This window comes from Phocoena sinus, chromosome 1, assembly GCF_008692025.1.
Source record: "Phocoena sinus isolate mPhoSin1 chromosome 1, mPhoSin1.pri, whole genome shotgun sequence".
NCBI lineage: Eukaryota > Metazoa > Chordata > Mammalia > Artiodactyla > Phocoenidae > Phocoena > Phocoena sinus.
In genome coordinates, this window is record NC_045763.1 from 156,047,038 (window position 1) to 156,072,397 (window position 25,360).

A 25,360-nucleotide genomic window follows, 5' to 3' on the forward strand; every position below is an offset into this window, starting at 1 on the left:
TAGAAAAAAGAATGAGAAAATTTTTTACCTACTGATTTGGAAAGATCATCAAGATATATTATTAAGTGAAAAAACCAAGGAACAGAATAGTATATATTACCATTTTATTTAAAAAAAAAGAAAAGAAAAGGAAACATACAAGGCAAGAGGAGACTAAGGTCAGGTGCTTTATGCCTAAGGGAAAATAACATGGTACTAGACTAGAAAATAACACAAAAGACTTTATTTAGTTGGTGCGGGCAGGAGGGTGGAGTCCAGGAAAGGCCTTTCTGAGAAAGTGATATTTAAGCTGACACTTACAGGAGGGTGTCTGTTAGTGTGGCTAGGATCCGGGGAAAGAAAATCTTTGGCCTGTGCAAAAGCTCTTGAGGAGAAAGAGAGTTCAGTGAGGCCAGAAAGGAAGCTAAAGAGACCACATGGCTGGATCCAGGGGAAGAGGAGAGCATGGAGTGAGCCTGAAAAGGTGACAAGGACCATCCAGCACCATATGGGCTTGGTGGGCCAGGTGAAGGAACCTGGTGTTTCTTAGAGTATCAGGAGTCCACTGGAGAAAAGTGATGTGATCCAACTCATGTTTTAGAAAGATCACTTTGGCTGCAACTTGACAACAGGATTTGGAGTGGGATTGGGGAAAGAGAATGGGAAATAGTAGAAGCTGAGAGATTAGCAGTTTATTGCAGTAGTTCCGGTGAGAGGGGATGGAGAGTTGAACCAAGACATTGTGGCGGAAGTGGGAAGAAGTGGTGAGATTTCATGTCTATTTAGGAGGTAAAATCAACAAGACTTGACAGCAAGTTGGATGTGGGTAGTGAGTGAGAGGGAAGTATCCAAATACATTCCTGCCATTCTGTACTACACTCATTTAGCTGAGCAATATACTTTCTGGCTTAAGACGTGATATATCTCTGCCCATTCTTAACACCAGCACAACTGCAACTCCAGGGTAGAGGAAAGGATTTCTTTTTAAACAGAAACAACGCAAATGCTGCATTAATATCATATTATAAAGTAGATTCTGTGGGTCAGTAAGAATTTAATCTTTGCTTATAATATTTTCTGTGGGTAAATGGATTCATAACAACTTAGAAGTGAGCCTCTCGAACACAATCTAAGTTGGAATTAGCTTTATAAGGAAAAATATACAAGCTTTATATCTAATTTGTGTTTTGCAGGCCTGTCAGAGAGTTTTCCATGCCAAGAGGAGCAAACACTTTTTGTTACAGTATAAAAGCAAATGTGATTGTCACGGGAGGTAAGAGGACATTTCATGTTACACAGAGATTTTCTACTTTGCAAAGAGTGCTCTCCTTAATTAACACAGTTATAGAGTTTCATACAGTGATCGCATTTTGCTGCTAGAGAAAACTTTTAGAGAATTTTAAAGTTCGTATAAAGTCAAATCTGTCATTCTTTTTCTTTGTGGCTTTTTGATTTGGTGGCACACTTAGAAAGACCTTCCCCAGCCTGTGAATGTGTGAAGCAAATTCTCCCATATTTACTATAATTTTTTGTTTGTTGTATATTTTACTTTTAAATCTTTAATCTCTCTAGAACTTGTTTCAATGTGTAAGAGCATGAATTCCTAGCCTGGGGCCCATGTGTGGGCTTTAAGGGAGTCCTACAGCCCCTGCGGCTGAATGCTTGTGTATCTATGTGCATTTTTCTGGAAAGAAAGTCCAAAATTTTATCAAATCCTCAAAGGAGTCCCTGACAAAAAGGTCAAGAGCCAATGGTTTAGCAGTAACAGAGAAGAGGACCAGGGATAGAGTGTTGAAAAATACCAATATTTAAGGGCTAAGATTATCTGCTGAGAGTAGGAGGAAAGATGACAAATACTTGAGGGGAAAGGTGACGGACTGAAATATTCTTCCGGCCTCAGACTCCTTACCTATCATACTGAGGTTCTAAGACTGGGATGGCTTTCAGCCTGGGCTCTGTAGTCAGACTGCCTAGGAACAAATCCTGGCTCTCTTACGGGCAAGCGGTATGGCCTTTTATAGGTTATTTAATTCCTGTATGCTTCAATCTCACCTGCAAAATGGAGCTGATAATAATACATACTCATAATGGTATTATAAGAATAAAGTACTTACACAGGCAGGGTCTTGCACGTAATAAGTCTTCAATCCAAATTTGCTAATACTGATGCTAACAATAACAAAAAAACACCTACTTCATATGGTAGTGTTTAAGATTAATTGAGGTAAGGTATGCCTGGCACATAGTAGGTTATCAATAATTATTAATTCAATTCATTTACAACAGTTAGGCACAATCACTTTGATCAACTTATATAGGTTTTGTTGGAATAAATTGAAAGCTTCAGTTCATTAGGAGGCTGTTACAGAAGTCATGAGTGAGATGGTGAGGGTCTGAGTTATTGTAGGTGCTCTAGAAAAGGAAAAGCAAGAGTCAGTCTCTAAGACATGGAAAAATAAATTATTCATAAGACCTGGAGACAGAATGATATTGGGGATTAATAAAAGGGAGCAGCCATCTCCAAGTTTGTAAGGAGGGAAACATAGAAGAATAGCAGTTGCATTGATAATTACATAGAAATTGAGAAGAGGGTGCTTATATGGAGAAAGAATGCAAACAAAATTTCAATTTTGAACTTAAATATCAAGTGTCAATTAGACATCTGAGAGGATATTCCTACTGGTGATGGGTAAAGATCTGGCTGGAGATAGGAGCTGTTAAGGACTCCGTAGGCTACCTGTGTGTTGGAGAAGATGAGCTCCCAGAGGCTCCTCAGGGAGATCAGGGTCACCTTAAAGGACACAAGGGACATGTAGACTTGAAAGATGTAAACGAGCAAAACAGAAACACAAACAAATAAACATCAAGAAAATGGCCTATACTGGAGATCTGAATTTTAAAAGAGAAAAAAGATTTTGAAAAAGAGGAAGAAAGCCCTGCCATCAAAAACATCAACAAATATACCATTTGGTAAATGCTTAGAGTACACATATTCACTAAAGGAGGCGAGATGTTAGATGAATAAGTGCTATTGGCCCCCTTCCATGTAAGATTTCTTCAAATTTCTTCTCCCAAAATGCACACAGCAGGCAGTATTTGGTTTCCTACAAAGAGTATCCTGCCTCAGCCTTGAGGTACACATAAGGATAGCTGCACTTTCACTTCATGACAGGGTAATCTCCTTTGAGGACATAAAGTTAATTTTCTTTCAAGTACACTGTGCATTTAAAGTTTATACTTAAATCTGTCCTCAGCTTTGGGCCTGCCACAACACTTACTTAAAATTAGATTGTGGTTCAAATCTTATTTTTAAAAATTTTGTTGTAGTCTACTGGAAAGCAAAACTAATGAAAACAGTGAACTAGAAGATAGAAGAACTGGGTTTAGTCATAGCCTGGCCACTAACCAACTGTATGATTTTCAACAATCACTTAGTCTCTGCCTGGTGCTCATTTTCCTTATCTGGTAAAATGAAGACGTTGGACTACATAAATTTTAAGATTCTTTTGAACATAATACTCTGATACTATTGTTTTAAAAACTTCCTGTTCATAGGAGATAAACTAAATTGTCCTTTTGAAAAATTGGAGCCGAGTTTTCCAATTAGATGTTATTCAATATATAACCACAGCTTCGTGTATTCAGAAAAACAAAGCATTAACTGGTCACAAACCTACATTTCAGTTAAAGACAGCAAGAAAAGAAAGAAAGGTGTCTGGATAAGAACCTGAAAAGCAATATGTGGGAGTCACGGCTTAGACTGGGGGCAAGTTTCCTGACACTCAATACTGATGTTTCTAAGCACACACAGGAATCCAACTCTTTAAGCTGTACTAATTAAGGCTATCATGTAGAGAGCTCCATAATGAGATCTATAACACACAAGGGAACAGAAGAAATACTAAAATCAGATGTTTTCAATAAAAGAAGTAGAATGCTTGTATCATAATTTCCTGATCCCCCATTGCCCTTTCCTGACTATCTTGGCTCATTACTTGCAATGGTCCTGGCCGGAAGTCAGAAGGAGGGAGTAGGTGAGGGAAGGAGAGTATATTGGTGGTGAGAGAGTAAGCAGCAAAATTGCCTGAGAATCAGACTGCGGTGGATGCTGCATTCACGGCAGCTTGTCTTCAGTTAGATAAAAGCAATGACTTCTGTCCTGCTTCAACCTGAGCCCAGCACACAAAGCCTTTGAAAAAGTAGTACTTAAATACGTGGCTACAGTGAGATTTGATTTCTAAAATCTGATTGTTCTGAAAGATATGCTGTCACATTAATCTTAACCAATTCCTTTGGACAACCCTTCGTTCCCACACAAAAGAATGCAAAACATAAGAATGGACCAGGGCTTCCCTGGTGGCTCAGTGGTTAAGAATCCGCCTGCCAAGGCAGGGGACACGGGTTCAAGCCCTGGTCCAGGAAGATCCCATAGGCTGCGGAGCAACTAAGCCCGTGCACCGCAACTACTGAGCCTGTGCTCTAGAGCCTGCGAGGCATAACTACTGAGCCTGCATGCCACAACTACTGAAGCTCGCGTGCCTAGAGACTGTGCTCTGCAGCAAGACAAGCCACCACAATGAGAAGCCTGCACACTGCACCGAAGAGTAGCCCCCACTCACCACAACCAGAGAAAAGCCCATGAGCAGCAACAAAGACCCAACGTAGCCAAAAATAAAATAAATTTTAAGAAATAAACTAATTAATTTTATTTAAAAAAGAGAAAAGGAATGGACCAACTTTTGTATACTTTGTAGTCTTAAGTATTTTAATCAGTTCTGGGAAAAAAAATGTGTTTGGTAATGTTTTGGGACTCAAACCACTTCAGTGCTTATGGATTAAAGCATTTGACTCTCACTAACCTCAGTGTTAATTATTATAAGATCCCCACTTCAGCTTTGAAAACCTGCTAATTATAGTGTTTCTAGCACTCTTTCAAAGGCAAGAAAACATTTAGCAGTATGACTGACAAGCAGCTAATTCTTTCCACCGTTTGTAATTTATTGAATTGCCACAGTTATGGAGCTTCTGTTAGTAGAAAATGCAAATCCTCAATAACTGAAAACACATTTTTCTCAGGAGAATACTCTTGTTGATTGCTCCATGTGCAGTATGTAGCAGCTGATGACTCAAAATACACTCTAAAAGCAGATTTGCTAAACATAGTTGAATGTGTTAAATGTGCAGGGACATTTGATGAGCTTAAAAAAACAGAAGTTCTTGCAGAAGGAAAAAAAAAAGCCAAACCAGGACAAGGTATTTCCTGAGCATTATTTTGGTGAACATCAAGAATTTTTTACCCAATAGTTGTCTCTACTGGCCATTTTAAGAATTAACCTCCTAATTTGGAAGGTCTAGTATATAAAAACAATTATCTGCCATCCCAACTATCTTGGGGACTCTGCATGCATTTGTTCATGTTTCATTCAACAAACATTTATTACACAGCTGCTCTGGACTAGACATGGTAAACCTCATAAAGATCAGGTTGAATTTCTAATATTCAAGGATTCAAAATCTAAAGTACAAATAAGGCATGTTTATAGATAGCTATAAATTGGAGCATGAGACAGCTGATTAATAATAATAATAATAATAATGCAGTTGAAATACTGTATGCATTTAGAGGTTAGTATTGTGTCTCTGTACATTCTGGGTCCAAAAAGTAGCCACACACACTATATAAGGATTTCATTACTATCAATGAAAAGCAAGCAGAGCTGGAAGACCTCTGGTAGTAGATAATAGAGAACCTCTGGAAGATTGAGTTTCCTTCACAATGCATATTGAACAAAGTCCTTAGTTTAAAAGGCCTGGACATTTCTCAGGGGGCAATCGTCTATTGAATCCTTCTGCATGTAATATACAAGTCATAGATTTTCTTCAGCGGATAGTGGTCTTATCCTTCAGGAGCAACAGTGCCCATTTCAGCAGTTACCCTGTCTAACATTATCTAGGATGATTTATGGGCCTGAGGCTTAGGGTTCTGAACATATCTGAGAAATGGGACACTTCTTAGCCATAGACAGTGAAAAGCAAATCAGGCAAGATACTGCATTATTGGAATTACTCAGTTTTAATCATGTAACTGATAACCAATTTTACTGGGTCTAAAACAGTACTTTGTTTTATATCTGCTAATTGAATTGTTTGACTGTATCTTTTACCCGTGATCTATTATAATTTTTATATTTAAAACTTAATAAAAATGTTATCATATATGTTTATACACACACATCTAGTTATATCATAAAAACTGCCAGCTATTCACCAAACCTATATTATCTCTTACTGGATATACAGCTAGACTACATTTCCCAGACTAGAAAGTGCATTCAGTATAGCATCCTGCAATTTCTTGGTAAAAATACATTTTAAAACAGTGATTTTTGTATTTGGGCAACATTTATAAGATATTTTTATTTGTGTATATTTTATGTGTGATAGTAATTTTTGTTGTTGAGAAAAAGTATTTTCTGAAAATAATTCAAAGTATTTAAATATAAATGGGAAAATGTTATTCTTTTTTCCCGTTGCGGAGCACAGGCTCCGGATGCGCAGGCTCAGCGGCCATGGCTCACGGGCCCAGCCTCTCCGCGGCATGTGGGATCCTCCCTGACCAGGGAACGAACCCGTGTCCCCTGTATCGGCAGGCGGACTCTCAACCACTGCGCCACCAGGGAAGCCCGAAAAATGTTATTCTTAACTCTGAAAATAAAAACTTTATTCGTGGGACTTCCCTGGCCATCAAGTGGCCACTCCTCACTACGATTGCAGGGGGAACAGGTTCGATCCCTGGTTGGGGAACTAAGATCCTGCATGCTGCATGGTGCGGCCAAAAAGAAAAAAGAAGTCTATTTGTAAGAGAGAAAAAGAAGTTAACAGTGACAACCTATAGGGTGTGGAACTAGGGATTATAAGGGAAAAGAGGACATTTTTACAATAATAATACCCTTCCATACTGTTTAAATCTTTCACTATGTACCTATATGATTTTAACAATTAAAATCTTATCTATGCCATGATAGTAATTGCATATAAATTTTGTATGCTCATGAGTATGTGCTAGAAGGGAAGATGGAAAAACAAAAACAGCTGATTTGTTATAATGGTAAAGATTATGTGCAATTTTTCACTTTCTTTGATTCCTTTTATTATTATAATGCTTGCATAATTTAAAAATGTAGAAACAAAAGAACAGCTGTCTTAAGTACTTTTGGGAAGTAAATAAAGTATAAATAATACATTAATGCATGAATGAGTAGGAAAGTGTTAAATCAAGAAAAGGACTCATAGAATATTTATGAGAATTCACATTTATATATGTAAATACAATTATTAAAAAACAGCCTTGACAAGAAGAAGCAGATCCAAAACAAGTCTAGACTCTTAGCAAGTCAATCATAGACAACATCCTGGAAGAAACAGACTGTGATTTGATATTAGAAGAAAGATAAGGATATGATTAAGGGTGAGAGAGACTCTTTAAACTGTGACCACCTGCAACTCTGAGAAAATAAATAATCTTCACGTGTCCTTCTTTCAGGAGATGATAAAGTGCTCCGGTTGTGGCACCCCAATATCAGCACCAAGCCAGTAGGGAAACTTGTGGGGCACATGTTCAGTATCACCGAGATTGTAACAAATGAGACAGACCAACATGTCATCAGCCTATCTTCTGCAAAGGTAACAAAAAGAAAACAACAAAAATGAAACAGAACAATTCTTTCCCTTAAAATCAACTATTGGAAAACCTAGAATACATATAATTTTTGACTGAAATGGCTGATAGTCACTGAGAAAAATATTGTGAATTTGGATAAGGAAATGATAAGTCACTGTGCTCTGTTTCTATTGATTTCAGCATAAGAAAGAACATATTTAAAGACAAGAATAAAAGGAATACAACATTAGAAAGAGAGCCTATCCTCAATAGTAAAACACAATATAGCCCTCCCATGATCATTAAAGACAGAAAAAATAAGGATTTCTAGACATAGATAACAAACTTATGGTTACGAAAGGGGAAAGGGAGTGGGGGAGGAATAAATTAGGAGTTTGGGATTAGCAGATACAAACTACTATATATATAATAGATAAACAACAAGGTCCTACTGTATAGCACAGGGAACTATATTCAATATTCTGTAATAAACCATAATGAAAAAGAATATGGAAAACAATATATAATGTATAACTGAATCACTTTGTTGTACACCAGAAACTAACACAACATTGTAAATCAACTCTACTTCAATTTTTAAAAAAGCAAAGAAGGAACAAAGACAGATTTCTGTTGTTATTGCTATTACTACACAGTGTTTTAAATGTTCTAAATAATGTAATAAAAAAAGAAAAATGACTTACAACTATTAGAAATGAGACTGCATATTTGCAAATCATGTGATTGCTGGAAAAATTCAAAAAGTTTTAGAGCATATAAATTTGGTAAAGTGGCTGGTTATATTGATAGTAGCAATTTATAAAATTAAATTTCTGTGTAAGAGCAGAAACAGAAAACAATGGTCAAAGGGGTAGTAGCATTCACAAGAGCAAAAATGTATGAAATGCCTAGAAATAATCTTAACAAGCAATATTCACTGTTAATATTGCTAACTATGAAGTTCTTCTGAGGTACTTTTATTTAAGAACATGAAAGTAGGGACTTTCCTAAATGGGAGTATTATACTGTAAGAGATACTCTCCATCAAATTAAGCTATACACTTAATGTTATTCAGGATTATTTAGACATTAGTTTGCCAAATTTAATGTAAAAGTGTTGACATGAAAGAATATCCTAGAAACTTTGGAAAATATGATTACAAGATGACACTTTCCTTATCAGATATTAAAAATTATAGTAAAGCCTCAATAAATAAAACAGAACAGCAGTCAATGCATCAGTAGACACATCTATGAAACAAAAGAGAAAATTCACACACGAGTGTGAATGGGAATTTCGTATATGATAAAAGTAGCATTTTAAATCTGTGAGCAAAGGATTGTTTGTTCATTAAATGTTGGGAAAACTGATTAACTATATTAGGAAAAAATAAGTAATCAGATCATCATTTCACAATTAACAACAAAATGTACTCCATATGGATTAAAGATTTTAAATGTAAAATATAAAACCTTAGTAGTCCTAAAATTTTCCAGAAAAAAACACAGGTGAATATTCATGTAGCCATCAGGTAATTCCTAGGCATAACACCTATGGCTGAAGAAAAAAAAATAAATGTGACTACATAAACATTCAAACTGTAAAGTATTATAATAGCTATCATTTATCAAATGCTTACTAAGAAGCACACACTGTGCTCATTATTTTACATCACAACTTACTTGATGCTAATAACAACCCTGTAATTATCTCAATTTTGCACATGTAAAGGAAAATGACATCTAAATAACTTGCATTAAATAAGTGTAGCCGGGCTTCCCTGGTGGCGCAGTGGTTGAGAGTCCGTCTGCCTATGCAGGGTACACGGGTTCGTGCACCGGTCCGGGAAGATCCCACATGCCGCAGAATGGCTGGGCCCGTGAGCCATGGCCGCTGAGCCTGCGCGTCCGGAACCTGTGCTCTGCAACGGGAGCGGCCACAACAGTGAGAGGCCCGCGTACCGCAAAAAAAAAGTGTAGCCAATCCTGTATCTGTCCTGAGCCCAGACAGCCTTCTTTTACCCATAAAAAAGGATAAAGAAAGATAGCAGAAGGGGGAAAAAATGCAACAAAAATGACATAAACTGGAATAATATTCTTAAACAAACAAAAAATGTTAACAAATCAGTAGGAAAAAAGGAGGAGGGAAGAGGGAGATGGCAAAGAATACAGACATGTTCACATAGTACTGTTGGGGGTAAAGTTGGCAAAAATTCATGGGCTAATAAAATAAATTTTTATTCTAATAAAATAATCAGGGGCTTCCCTGGTGGCGCAGTGGTTGAAAGTCCGCCTGCCGATGCTGGGGACACGGGTTCGTGCCCCGGTCTGGGAAGATCCCACATGCCGCGGAGCGACTGGGTCCGTGAGCCATGGACGCTGAGCCTGCGCGTCCGGAGCCTGTGCTCCGCAACGGGAGAAGCCACAGCAGTGAGAGGCCTGCATACCGCATAAAAAAAAAAAAAAAAAAAAAAAAAATCATCATCATCAAAGCGCCCAGAGATCTATGTTAAAGGATATTCATTGTGCTATTGCTTCTATTGGTTTAAAAAATAAAAAGGAAAAGAAAAAAGGAAGGGAAATATTAGGGAGTGAGAAATTCAGTGTCTAAAAATAAGGCTTTTATCAGTAATTTACTTATTTTCCCTCAGTTTTATTGAAATATAATTGACGTATAACACTGTATGAGATTAAGGTGTATGGCATAATGATCTGACTTACATACATCATGAAATGATAACCACAGTAGGTTCAGTGAATGCTCATCATCTAGAGACTGTCGTACTAAGTGAAGTAAGTCAGTCAGAGAAAGACAAATATCATATGATATTGCTTATATGTGGAACCTAAAAAAATGATACAAATGAACTTATTTACAGAACAGAATGGAGTCACAGATGTAGAAAACAAACTTACGGTCACCAGGGGGGGAGCGGGGGGAGGAGGGATAAATTGGGAGATTGGGATTGACATATACACACTACTATATATGAAACAGATAACTTATAAGGACCTACTGTATAGCAGAGGGAACTCTACTTAATACTCTGTAATGGCCTATATGGGAAAATAATCTAAAAAAAGAGTGGATTGTGTATATGTATAGCTGAGTCACTTTTTTAAAAAGGTGGAAAACCCTAAAATAAAGTCTTTTAAACAGGAAGAAATCTTTTTTAACTCTTAAGTTCATAAAGATATCCTCCTCTAAAATTTTCTAAAAATTATAGTTTCTTTTTAATATTTAGGGGCATGTGTCTGTATGTGTGTGTGTGCATGCGTGTGTGTGTGTGTGTGTGTGTGTGTGTGTCTATATGCTAGCTCCTCCACATCTGCAACCATCTTTCACATAGCCCCTTGGGCCCCAGTGTAGAAATAGGTCTAGTCCCTGAGCCAGAGATTGCCTTGGTTTAGTTTCTGGTCAGAAGGCAGAGTCCCTCCCTTTCACTGATCTTACAACTTTCTCTAAACGATGCCTCCAGATGAAAATAGAGCACAGCTTATTGCTTCTCAGTCTCCTTTTCCTGAACTGGGAGACCTGCTCTGGGTGCTGCCATGGAGTAGTGATAGTGCTTTTGGTCCTGTCTGCCCTGCAGGAGCTGCTCCCCTGATACCACTGTCTGTTCCAAACAAGTGCCCAGGCTCTGGCGGGAGCCCACTCACTGCTTTGTATGCCTCTCTTAGTTGGATCTGTAGAGATTATATATCTTGCTTTGAAGCCTTGCTATTTCTTTTTGCTCTCTCTTTTTATATTTTCTCTACTATTTCTCTGTGTTTGGAGAAGAAATGGCAGAGTGAGGCATAAATTTATTGCAGTATTCTGACCTGAATTCTAACTCTTTAATTCTCTTTATGACAGGTTTAAAGAAAGAGTAACAGTTAGCTAGATAGAGAGGAAATAGTAGATGATAGGAAGAGTATGTGTGAATGCACATAGACGATAAAGAGAAAAATGTTTTGGAAATTGGAAGCAGTTTGTTATGACAGTAACTAAGACAGCCTATGGGGAGAGGGCAGCAGAAAAACCTAGAGGAGAGACGCAGCATAATGAGTCTTGTGTCTTCTGCCAGCCCAATAATCACCACTTCCCTAAAAACCCACAAAAGACCTAAAGAACTGAAGAGAAGAGAAATATGATAAAGAAAATAGAATCACTCCATAGAGTGATTTGAAACATCACTGGTTTCAAAACATATTCACAACAATTCATTGAGGTGGAGAGTACTGGTGTTTTATGTCCATTCTAGAAACAAGAAAACCGAGGCTAAAGGAATTTAAATGATGGGCTAGAACTGAAACCCAAAACCCCTTTTGCTTCATCCCTTGTTCTTTCCTCCAACTACAATTCTAAGCATATACACGTACAGTAAAAAGACTGCCAACCATGAAGTATCTCAGCCAAAACAATAGAATCAAAAACAGTTACGGACTTCCCTGGTGGTGCAGTGGTTAACAATCTACCTGCCAATGCAGGGAACACAGGTTCGAGCCCTGGTCCGGGAAGATCCCACATGCCATGGAGCAATTAAGCCTGTCCGCCACAACTACTGAGCCTGTGCTCTAGAGCTCGCGAGCCAAAACTACTGGGCCCGTGAGCTGCAACTACTGAAGCCTGCACACCTAGAGCCCATGCTCCACAAGTGAAGCTACCGCACCGCAATGAAGAGTAGCCCCCACTCGCCGCAACTAGGGAAAGCCCATGCACAGCAACAAAGAGCCAATGCAGCCATAAATAAATAAAACAGTTAGAACAGAGATAAATTTCTTTGGCTTTCCTTGATTCCACTTTTAGATTTTTCCCCTACTTGTCTCCCTGAACCTAATTCATAATTAGACCCTGAACTTAAATTTATAAAGAGTCCATTACACTTGCTTACTCTGTGATGAAAACACTGATAAATTTCAATATTCTAGCTAATCCCCAAACTTGCATTTTTATGAGAACAAAAGAAGTAACTCCCAATTGTACATATTCTGAGTAATAGTGGCCTACAGAGTGTATACATGTGAGCCAAAGCTCCTAATCACATGACTTTGACATTTTTATGCTCCTACATATAAGGACCAACCTGCCTTCACAATAGTGAAGTTTCTAATTTAATTAACCAAATTCTAAGTGTCTCAAATAAGAAGCCAGTATCTCTGTTAACAAAACTACTTATCAAAGTTTTATATGTAGTTCTATAAAATTATCACTCATTTATTCAACAAATATTCCAATTTAATTAGTAATATATAGTGATAGGTAATATATATAACGACTATTATAATATAAAAATATTATTTAATGCTGATGCATGCTAGGAAACGTAATCCTTGATCAAGTCACACTTTTTTTCCTGAAATCAATCACACTAACTTTCTAAAAAAAAAACAGAATAATGAAGAATACTAATTGCAAGTGACAAAGTAAACTTGACCAAGTTTTGCTGAATCTGTACTTTACTGTTCTTTCTATTATATCAAAACATGTTCTATCTGAGTAATGACATAGTTCTGTTTCCTTCCTCAAAGGAGAGCTCTAATAACCTATTTCCCTATACTCTTCCTGTATCTACACCATCCCTAAAAACTGCTTTCTGTAATTCTTACATCCCTAGACAGGAAGAGGGGAGGGTTCTTCGAAACCTCATTTAGTAAGATTTTCTCATCTTCTTAAGTCATGGAAGAGCAATTTGAAACCCTCCACCAAAACTATGCCTTCTCTCTATTTTCTAATCCACAGTGTAAAGAGAAATATGGCTTAAGTTCAACTGTTAATCATGGCCAGTCCTTTATTACGCCTCCAAATTCTTAAAGGATAATAAGTACTATGTCTTTCTCCTCTCTTCTGTAAGGATAGAAAAATCTAGTTCCTATAGGCAAACTTTTAGTCACTGCTTTTATTTTCTTCTGATATTAATGAATAACAATTGAATCAAGAACCAAATTAAAGTTTAGCAAATGAGTGCTCGTCATGTAAATCATAATTTCCTACAAGTTTTTAAGAGCATATTGTAGACTCTAAAAATGGTTCACCTAAATAGCTTTGAGTAGGGAAAGTAAAGTGGAAAAATGGTGACCAGTGTTCTTTATCCCTCCAGGTTTTCAGGGTGTGGGATATACAGACTCTTTCACTATTACAAGTCTTCCATGATAGCCAGGGAGGACCAGGAGACATGCAGATTTACTCTATGGTATTTGATTCCAATCATGGCATGCTTGTTACAGGTAAGTGCACCCACAGTGGAGAGAGAGGATAGAGTCCTGAATGACTGAACCCCCAGCACTGAGGCCAACAGATTTGTTGTCCCCTTTTCCTGCTGCTCCTTAGAAAGGTGCTGACTAAAGAGACAAAAGTTCCTGTTAGGCATTTGGGTTGAACACTATTTACATGCCTGCCCTCAGAAGAAGGTTTAGAAGAAATGAGCAGTATTGACAATACTTATTCTCTCTGGAACATCAACCCAGAATGCATTTCCTAAGCATTTTTCCACTGACTACCTGCTCTGAGTTCCTGTGGGATTAATTAGGGCAGAGAAATGATTGGTGATATCTCTGCTGGTAGATAATATAATTATTTTTTAACTTTTGGGTTTTTTTCTGGATTGGAAGTGAAATAGCACTTCGTGCTTGATAGATAATTTTCCACCTTGTAAAACAGAACTTAATTCTAGTTGTAAGCACCCCTCCTCTATACTACCTCCTCTAAAAATAACATAAAAATGACTACAAGAACATTTTCTCTTAGTGCCCCAAACTGCATGTTTGATTGCTGGGCTCAGCACAGCACCTTCATTCCATTTATCATCAGAGTAACTAAAGACTCAAGTATCAAGGCAAAAAGAAAAACACAAAAAACGATCAGAAAATCAAAGATGCATCCCAATATTATATAATTCTGATAGTATTCTGCTTACAAAAGTATAGAGCTTTGTGTGTTGCTTAATCACTAAAATTGCATATGTTGACTGCAACCATCAACTTGACATCAGAACTGCATGAAGCTTATCTCTCAGATTTTAATTTGTGCTTTCATTCAAATGAAGCAGCCATAGTAATCTTCTAAACCCCAATGACAGCAACACCACATTGTAGAATATGTTGTTGTAACTGTCACCATTGTTGTTGTTACTCTATTAAGACAACTACCATTTGATTAGTTCTTCCACAAAATGCTTTCATGGATTTTATTTCACTTGATCTGCGTAACCACCACTTAAGGTAGGAATTAATATTTATCTTATTTTATAAATGACAAAACTGAATATTAAATATTTCAACTGACTAGTAGAAGGATACTAGTTGAAACATAGAGCTGGGATTCAGTCCCAAAGCTTCTGACTCCTGGATCCACTTTCTTTCTTTGTACTGCATTGTTTCCATAGTAGTTGTGTATCTAGCCAAACGTGTAGAGCAGGGGTCCCCAACCCCTTGGACACAGACTGGTACCGGTCCATAGTCTGTTAGGAACCGGGCCACACAGCAGGAGGTGAGCGGTTGGCAAGTGAGCAAAATTTCATCTGTATTTACAGCTGCTCCCCATCGCTCACATTCCCTCCTGAGCTCCACCTCCTGTCAGATCAGCCGCGACATTAGATTCTCATAGGAGTGCGAACCCTACTGTCAACTATGCATGCGAGGGATCTAAGTTGTGCACTTCTTATGAGAATCTAATGCCTGATGATCTGAGGTGGAGCTGAGGTGGTGATGCTAACGCTGGGGAGTGGCTGCAAATACAGATCATCATTAGCAGAGAGGTTTGACTGCACAGAGACCATAATAAATCAGTTGCTTGCAGACTCATATCAAAACCCTACCAGTGAGTGGCAAGCGAAAACAAGCTCAGGGCTCCCACTGATTCTGTATTATGGCGAGTGTTATAATTATTTTATTATATATGTTACAACGTAATAATAATAGAAATAAAGTGCACAGTAAATGTAATGCACTTGAATCATCCCGAAACCATCCTCCCCTCCCCAGTCCATGGAAAAATTGTCTTCCACAAAACTGGTCCCCGGTGCCAAAAAGGTTGGGGACCGCTGATGTAGAGGATTACCACTTGTTCATAAGCATAATATCTAGCTTTGTTGTCAGTTTGGATAAAGTCAGTTACAGTCAGTGTAATGTCAAAGAACCTATGAAGGCGTTCCATGTGTTGTTTGATTACCTGGTTACCACATCCTTCTCATATTTCCATCCAGACGTATTTGAATTGAGAACTACTACCAGAAGAGCCACCTCCATTCCTCTTTAACACATGAGTAGATTTTATCTTAAAATTTAAACACTTTAAGAAAGTGTTTATTAACTCCTGCTGACAATTTTGCTCCCGTTGAGACTTCTTTGGAGAGACTAGAGAAAACCAATATGAAGGGTCAGCCTTTGGTAGCTTAATCTCCACTTCACTAAGTAGACTATAAAAAATAGGAAAATAGTGGTCACTGAAAAACAGACATCAAGGAAGCCCAAATGCCCTACACTTGAATATTAATGAAGCCCCAAATGAATACTTTTCTCTGGCTGAATCATATTTGTTTTATTTGTCAAAAATGTTTTTGAAGAAATGGATGTATTTTCACCTCATTAGGTTTCCTAGGCATTAATAATCTCACTGATATTAATAATCTCACTGATCAACTACTTGCAAATGCAACTGGTTGAGTAAAATCCTTTGTGATTCAAATCTTCTAATATTGGGTATTTATGAGATTCTTATTTCTGTTCCAGGATCTAGTGTTATGGACATGTATCCTTTGACTAGGATGATACAAGATGCGAAACAAGTTCCTCACACCCATGAACGAGAAATCAATGTCATGCTTTACAACAAATATTCTCACCAAGTACTTACTATCTGCTCTGAGTCTGTAATTAAGGTGAGTACATACTGACTCTTCAGGAAGAAAAAGCCAAAGAAGATAGAATTTTCTCTTCTTATAGGTAAGTCCTTAAGTGACTAAATAAATGTAATGGCACATATGATGGAACCCTACATTAGAGCTATTTTTAAGCTTTCATGAACACATGAAAATCAAGCATTTTAATCCAGCTCATACTGCTTGCTATTAAGCTACACACTCAATTAAAAAATGAAGGTAGCCTTTACAATCAAAATAGGAATTTTAAGGGAAATATATCAAGGAGAAAAAACTAGTGTGTGTGTGTGTGTGTGTGTGTGTGTGTGTGTGTGTGTGTAAACTTTTTAAGCTGAGCCACGGGAAAGGGAATGTTAAGAAGGAAGGGGAAGAAATGTACAGATGTTTCCTATAACCCCTATAGGTGCAGGACATGGAACCTTATGGTGCCTTAAATCTATGATCTTGGTTAATCCTTGTATTAGTTCTCTGTGGACAGATAAAGAGTTCCATTTTAAAGATGTGGAAATTAGGACTCAGAGATCAAGGCAACTTGCCCAAGTTCATATAACTAGTAAGCATTGTGGCTGGGATATGAACCCAGGTTTGCCTGAGGTGAATACCCAAGTCCTTTCCTCTACAATCCTCAGGCCATGTCATTAATGTGTTCCCTAAAGGCCAGAGTACTTGACCATCCTAACTGTATCTGTAATTATGACCCCTGAAGTCATCTAGCAGTGATGGCTGGAGGTGTGTGCTTCCAGTGTTTATCCTTTTATTTCATGCATGCTCTCCAAAAGGAGACACAGGGAACAGGAGAAAGCATTCATCTGGAGACTCCTCAAATGCCCTCTCAATTTTAGCCTTCTGTGCTTATCTGCTGGAGACTTCCTCCAGCCAAAATCTCCTAAGTTCATTTAATTATCAGTTATTTCTGATAATGCCTACAGAATAAGTAGAGGGAAACTAAAACTAAAACCTGTCTGTTTTCATAAAATACTGACCTCTTAAGGATAAAATGTCTTCCCTGCAAGGGGAGAAGGGGAAAGGAAGGCATCTAGGTGAGTTTTCATACCTGACTGGTTGGCAAGGGATCATACTTTAGGCCAGGAAATGGGTGGCCTCTGAGACCCCTTCATGCAGTGGCCCTCATTCTTCATTCTCCCTTCAGGACCTCAGCTATACCCAGTGACACACAAAGGTTAAGAGCATGGACTTAAGGTCCAAACTGGCTTCTTTCAGATCTTGGCTCTGCCACAGCTCAGTCAGGGACCCTTTGTTATCTGGTCTCCAGACTATTTATTACGTCAACTACTCCTTCTCCCACTTGCCCTCTTTCACTCCAGGTGCAGCAACTGACTTTCAGTTCCCTGGAGCAACAGTGCACCTTCCCATCTCTGGCCCTGTGTTTACACTGTCCCTGTCCCCACATATCTTGGGTATAAACTGTGTTGCCAGTTCAATTTTATTGTTTACTGACAGTCTAACATACACCTGACAATGGCAGATACATGAAAAGGGAAAGATTCAGACTGAAAGACCGCAAGTCTAAAGCTTCTACTGCATTTCCAAAGAGACAGTGATGAGCCTTGATGTGTTTCTAGATTTTCTGATTATACCCAGCCTAATTACACATACAGCCTTCTCTGAAGTCTCAGCCTCCCTCGCCCTCCCTTCCCCTTTTCTCTCTGTTAAGAGCTGGGCACATGTCCCTAATCAGAACACTCCTTGGAAAGGTCAGTGAGCCCTTTCCTCATTATTCTCTCAGATTTCATGCTGTTAACCACAGATTCTGTCCTGTGACCCCTAGCTAATTTGGATGAATGTCAATAAAGAGTAAAACAGTTAGCTAGTGGGAAGCAGCAGCATAGCACGGGGAGATCAGCTCGGTGCTTTGTGATGACTTAGAGGGAGGGAGGCTCAAGAGGGAGGGGATATGGGGATATATATATGCATACGTCTGATTTCACTTTGTTGTACAACAGAAACTAACACAGTATTGTGAAGCAATTATACTCCAATAAAGATCTATTTAAAAAAAGAATAAATTCAATTTGATTTCTTTGTCCACTGAACTCATAACTGTTACATTTCTATCTTGCTGCTAAGCTTGCTTTGTGCTTACAGGAGCAATTGACTACTTCCTGGACAGACAGGGGCTGCCTGGAATAGTTGCTGCTTGTGTCAGCCCACCTACATATGTTACAGACACACTCCAGGGTAGCAAAGTAACTATTAGACAGCACTACATCTTTTAGACCTTTCTTTGATCAAACCAACATTCATGGCAGAATGTTGGGAGAGGTGTTAGATGTGCATTGTACCAATTTTGAGGCTATTTTGAATATTGTAAAATTGATGAAAACTGAAGGGCTTATGGATTATTTGATTGTTTTGTTCTTTCCTGTAGGTATGGGAACTCGAAACTGGCCTCCAAATGTACCAGATTTTGGACCCTCATGGCTTCAATGTTGAACTGACTTCTGCAGCTATTGATGAAAGTGGATTTCTTTTTGCTACAGGAGCATATAATGGTCAGACTAATATCCAGAATATAGCCTCCCTGCTTTAGTGTCCTGAGAATTTGTTCTAGGATCTCATTACAAGTTGTTTGGGTTAGAGGGGAAGCATGAATCAGGCTGGAATATGTAAACGTGCCAGTGAGAGTGCTGTGCCTGACTGAACAGTGATAGGCTCTTCTCTAACTGGCATTAATGTCCTGATACTGTCGTTCAAAATAATCAATACCTTATGTTACACTTATATAGTTGCTTTTCAGTTTGCAAAGTCTTTCATGTATACCATCTCATTCTGTTCTGACTGAGACTTACCTGTGTTGCACTGACTCATTCTGTCCTTCTAATTTTGGGTACCATCAGCTAAGAGACAGACATTCTATTTAGTGCTTCTGATAATATTTTTACTGACAATATGGGACCAGACAAAATATCATCCAACTTTGCTATATCACATCTAGAATTCTATATTGGACTTGTTTATAAGTCTAAGCTGCTTAAGGGCATGTGTCATGTGACACTCGAGAGGATGTCCTGCTCCAGTTGTGCTGTGTCATTTGCTGCTCATGCTGTGGGGAACTGCGTAGAACTTGCTAGAACCAGAGAACTATAGCCTGCCTCTTCTTTCACCTTACCTTGTTCTGAACTCCCATGAAAGAACTGCTTTATCTAGACAATATGACCATCTGCATCACTACTCAGAATATATTTCTTCTAGGTATATATTTACTAAATAAATTCTTGCTTGTAAGCCAATGGATGGACTGACTGAATATCTAGATGTTAAAGTCTGAGTTTTTAAAGTATACTCAGATAAAAGTACACATGAAATAAAATCATGAATGCTGAGTTGATGAGGTGTGAATAAATGCAACTGCTCTTCATGTAGAAGAGTTCTTAAGAAAGCAGTCTTAACCGCTCTATCAGCACATCCTGCATATATATGAAAATTAGAAATTCTAAGCAATGCACATGACCATTGCCCAGCATAAGCATTAAGAAATTCGTATAAATGACTGAGATACTATTATTTTCATGCAAGCAAGTCATATTTCACTTTGTTAGTGCTAGTGACAGTTTGGCCTCCTCAGAAGTACATGTTAATTGTCAAAGACTCTGGGTCTAGGACACCCTGAGGAAAAGGATTCTCTAGCTCCCAAAGCAACTCTACCCACAAGCCAGCAGTCCCCTCTCATTCTCACCCACCCATCACCTGGGAAGAGTTGAGCAGTATCCTCCCTGCTTTCTGCCCCACTAAATCTTATTGCCAAAGTCCTAAGTCAGCAGGAAATCTGGGCCATGAGACTGTGGTCCACATACCCAGGAGTAAGTGAGAGCATGATCACTTCCTTTACTTGTTTATATGACTTCCTGCATGACCATAAATTCCTTGAAGGCAGAAACTATGCTCACTTTTCATTCCCTGCTCCTACCACCATGCTGTGTATTTAGGGAGAATTTAATTAATGTTTAACGATGTTTTTAGTGAAAAAAAAAAATGATGGGGTTGTGAGTATTGCTGAGTATTGCTGATGGAGGGAACCTAGCATAAAGGAAGGAAAACAGCACAGTGAAAACATTCTGGATGCCCAGCAGGATTAGAACTGGAAGATAAGAAGCAGGAGGAGGGGGTTGAGGTTAGGGTTAAGGAAGGGCAGTACACTAGCTTTTAACCCTGAGGTCACTATAAAATTCCATGTGAGAAGATAATTATCAGTGTACACTGAGTAATGACGCAGAAATAGGCATTCAACAAGTATGCTATCATCTCACCTGGCCTCTTCATCAGGGTCTCCTAAATGAATGAAGTTAACTATAAAGAAAGTACGATTTCAAATGTAGGAAGAAACATGACACCCTTTCTGCATTTCCTTCTTATGTAACAAAAAAACAACTCAAAGCTTGACTGTTTCCTACCTGCTGGCATTCTTTTAAACCTTTTGTTACCAGTAGGAGCTAGTCCTAAAACACGTTAGCACCTTAGGAAATGACACTATTGGAGTGATTTTTGACTATTAATAATCATTGTGACATGATATTAGATAGATAGATTGATGATAGATACTGAAGAGTACTTAGAAAACTGGAAAGCATTGGGAGAATAAAGAGAAAAGACCCACTTAAGACAGAAAGCTCAGACAGGAGAGTCTGAGAATTTCAAAGAAAACAGTCGCAAATTTCAAGACATTGGCTGGTCCTGTTTATTTTTTATCAGCCTGTGACAAATTAAGGCATACAGAAATATATTTGGTACACAGCAATGCTAGAGAGACTCATATAGCAGTCTCAGTAGGAAATAAACCTAGGATAAACTGTTGCAGAAAGCTTTCAGTTAGATCAATTTTCTGTGAGATAAAAGTCATTCTTTCTATACATTATTTTTGCCAATATAGTCTTTTCTCTGTGTGTTCAGGAACAGTTAAAATCTGGGACTTTGGCAGCGGGCAAGAGATGAAAGTGTTACCAGAAGGGAAAGACTGGAAGGAGGAAGAGCACTGGCTGCAACGCCTGATTTTCCTGAAAGCTCAGGAAAAACACCAGTACTTGATCCTCGCTTTGGAGCACAATGGGAAGATCAAAATGATCCAGGTTTGCAATCCCATTTTTATATACTCTATATGCTCTTCTTGGGAAAATCAACAGAGTGTGGATAATCCCCATTTAAATCCTCTCTAGCCAGCCAGCTGAGGATAGTATTTCTCCACCAACCTTCCTAGGATGTTCCTAATTTTAACATTGCCCAGGTCCAAGCAAAGAACAAAAAAGAATAGCTGCTCAGCCATAACATCCTGCCCATCCAGTGTTTGCTGAAGGGATTAGCTGGGGATCCTCTGGAGTGGATATCAAAAAGATTAAATGTATATACAGCTGCCACCTCTGACATGGTTTATACCCTCATTTGGGGATAATTCACTGGCAGAGGTGCTTCCCAGCAGACTCTGTGAAAGGGAGCAATGATTCCTCTCTGAACCTTATAATGCATAATGCATTCAGGGATGCTCAAGTCACTTTTTCAGTTTGCCACCAAAATTACTTTGTTTACTTTATAGTTAATAATGCAATCTGCTCAGGGCTGTTTTACAGGGATTGAGGTAGACTAATTTATTTTTTCCTGTGAGTCTATTACCACCTAAGAACACTAATGCCTTCTTCATTCTTAAATGAAAACTAGATCATTTATGGACTTCCGTGGTGGTCCAGTGGTTAAGGCTCTGCACTCCCAATGCAGGGGGCATGGGTTTGATCACTGGTCGGTGAACTAAGATCCCGCAAGTTGTGAGGCGTGGCCAAAAAAATCAATAAAAGTTTATAGAACATAAAATAAAAAAGAAAATTAGATTATTTATCCTGGCTATAAAGTGGATGTTTCCCTGACTAGAACTCTGGGATTCATTGCCCTTATTATTCCCCTTCTGAAAGCTAAGATCAGAAAAAAAAGTCTTGCATTAAGATAGCATTCATTACGATGACTGACAGCCCTACTGTTGGAAAAAAGGAGTGAAAAACTTTCTTGATTCAACTAATCCTTCTTTGCTGTTTGTGCAATCCAAAATGGCACTGTGCTAGAAAGGAAGCTCTAAAGTGGAAAGAAATAGTTGTAAATTTCCTCTAAAAGATTTACTTTGTAATTTTACCATGTTCGGAATGTTGAGTTCTTACTGATGAACTCAATTTCCTTAATAAATAAAATGAAATACTGAGAAATGAAGTTAAAACTTGAATAACATATAGACCAAAGGAAAATTTTAATGACCTTTTAGATAATTGAGAGAAAAACAGTTGTGGCATCAACACAATTCTATTTAATTATGTATTAAATAATTTGCAGGAAAGTGAAAACAAGTTGATAGCCAAGTCAATACATCTCTAAACGAGAATTTGGTCTGATTATTTTTTGCTGAATTGACAAAATAAAGCAATAGTTTAAATATCATCTAAACATAGACACATTCCTTCAGAAAACAGAACTTGCAGGTAGCATTATTCCTGAAAACTGGGGCATGTAGTTAGCACTTGTGGGTTTTCAGCCTGTGAAGGAAGAACCTAAAAAGTGACACAAAGCAAGGGGGTCATTAGGAAAGTGTAATTTTGGCCCCAAATAAAGTTTTGGCTAGAGATGGCATTAGTCTTTCTTACAGCTTACCATTTGTTCAACGGATGGCCTTAGACTGGAATTCTTATTTTTTATTTCCCATTTTCTTACCATCTGGTCCTGACACACACATGCACACCCCCGGCCCCAGCTGTTGCCAACTTTGTTTTTATCAGGGCTTGGTCTACCAACCTACTTTCTCTTTAGAGAGATGAAATAAAACCAAACTCATCTCCACCAACTTAGCCCTCAGAACCTTTAATTGCTGAAATGTTTAAAAAATAAATAAAGAAGTAATAAATAAAACAAGCTCACTTACTCCCTAAAAAAAATGGCACTGTAAAAAGGAACTTCTTAGTAATATAGTCTAAAATGCGACAGTGTACTAATTTCCCTGTTTTAAGTTAGTGCAATTGACCATCAAGATACCCTTCCTAACAGACAATGTCTGTTGTTATAAACACTCCTTTTTAAAAACTGCAAAAAGTAGCATGGTGCTGTTCTCACATTAGTCCTATTGTAGCATTTTTTACTTTGATTATTTTCCATGTCTCCAGAATTCTATAGATTTAACTTGATGAGGACTGAAAACCCATCTTATTCATATTTGTATTTTTGCTCTGCCCAGAGTAGGTGCTCACTAAGGACTGAAATGTAAGAAATATAGAAATATAAGAAACCCCTTGTAAGATATACAACAGTAAATCTATGGAGCGTTTTAGGGTATTTTTATTAATGTTGGACAGGGGGATTTTACAATAAAGATAATGTTGAAAATACACTTGTTTTTATTATTATTAACATCTTATTATTTACTTATCACTTATTATTATCTGCCAATTTAAAGTAAATATGGTCTGATTTACATACTTACTTTCTAGAATACTTTCATTCACTTGTTTTGTTCAGTGATCATTTACCAAATGTTTACCATGAACCAGAAGGCTATCCCCCCTTTCACAATGGGACTTACAATTTAATAAGAAAGACTAATGTTGATCCGCCTATTACAAGTGTTATGATTGCTTGCACAAAGTGCTATAGAAATTGATGATGGTGGGTGGTGCCTAACCTAATCTGGGAGTCAGGGAAGATTTCTCTTTCCTCAGATTTCCAATTAAATTCAACACAATTCAAGAAACATTTTGTGTGCTCCACATATGCTACATATTTTTTCTAAATCCCAGGATTCTATATTAGTGAACTAGATTGCTCAGCTCAGACCAATCCTCCACTGAAAACCATGAAAATTTCTGGATAAAATATTTTCTAAATCTCCTAACTAGCATTAAAGAGATGACAATATAGTAAGTAAATAGCAGACCAAAATTTTAGTGAAAGTGGAGAATGAGAAAGGTAAATTGAGAACCAAAACACCACTGCTACTTTCGTCTTGAGGGCATTTTCCAAAGTAAACTGGGTTCAATTTTTGAAAACTCACCAGATTAGAAGGGGCAAAAGAAGTCAAGGCTCAGGGCCTGTGTAAGGCAAGGAGTTTAATACCAACTCCACAATGTGCTGGGACCCAAAATCACACTATCAAGATTAGGGTGAACCAGAAAGAAAAAAGCCAGCCTCCTAGGGGCAATCCAGGAAAGACTGCCCTCACACTGAGCCAAGCAGGGAACAAGGGAGAAGATTAGGAAAACAAAACAAGATGAGACAAACCCTGTCCCTGAGAAACTGACCACAGGTAGGATCTCATATGCATTTGCAACCTAGATTGCCGCCTAGATTTGCAATACTTAGGTGGTCAAGGAAATCTTAGCTATGAACTTGGTTTAAGGTGATCCAATACTGGTAGTTCCACCAGGCACCTGGCAGAAACAAGCACAAATTCATTCTGGAGGAAGACAACTTCATCTCAGACCATAGCTAACATAATTAAGCTCATAAGGAAACAGGACAACCAAGTTTGGGCACAGAGAGTAACAGAACAACAAAAAAATCCATATACAGCAGAAATGGCATAGCAGATATTTGTGGCAAGAATATACTTTTCAATAAATCATTTTTGAGCAACTAGATACCCACAGGGAGAGAAAAAAAGAACTCGAATTTTCATGATTTCATGATCTCTAAGACTATTCCTTGTGGATTAATGACTTCAAGACATTAATTGAAAAACAAAACAATATGTTTTTTAGCAGATAATTAAGGGGATTGTTTTTATGAACTCAGGATAAAGAAATATCTTAAATGATATTTTAAAATCACTAGTTATTAAGGAAAAGATTAATTTATTTGAATTAATAACATTTCTCCATCAATAGTC

The 25,360-nt window shown here is 37.9% G+C and overlaps 1 protein-coding gene across 2 annotated transcripts in view; it reads left to right on the forward strand.

The window, feature by feature from the left end:
• Window positions 1–25,360, forward strand: part of WDR64 (WD repeat domain 64) — a 170,243-nt gene that overhangs the window by 65,632 nt on the left and 79,251 nt on the right. For both annotated transcript variants that reach the window (XM_032644152.1, XM_032644145.1), the window contains 6 exons: window positions 1,173–1,252; window positions 7,523–7,662; window positions 13,720–13,846; window positions 16,349–16,497; window positions 18,887–19,010; window positions 21,406–21,581. In XM_032644152.1, the coding sequence (XP_032500043.1) occupies window positions 1,173–1,252; window positions 7,523–7,662; window positions 13,720–13,846; window positions 16,349–16,497; window positions 18,887–19,010; window positions 21,406–21,581 (796 nt within the window). The remainder of the gene's footprint in view (window positions 1–1,172; window positions 1,253–7,522; window positions 7,663–13,719; window positions 13,847–16,348; window positions 16,498–18,886; window positions 19,011–21,405; window positions 21,582–25,360) is intronic.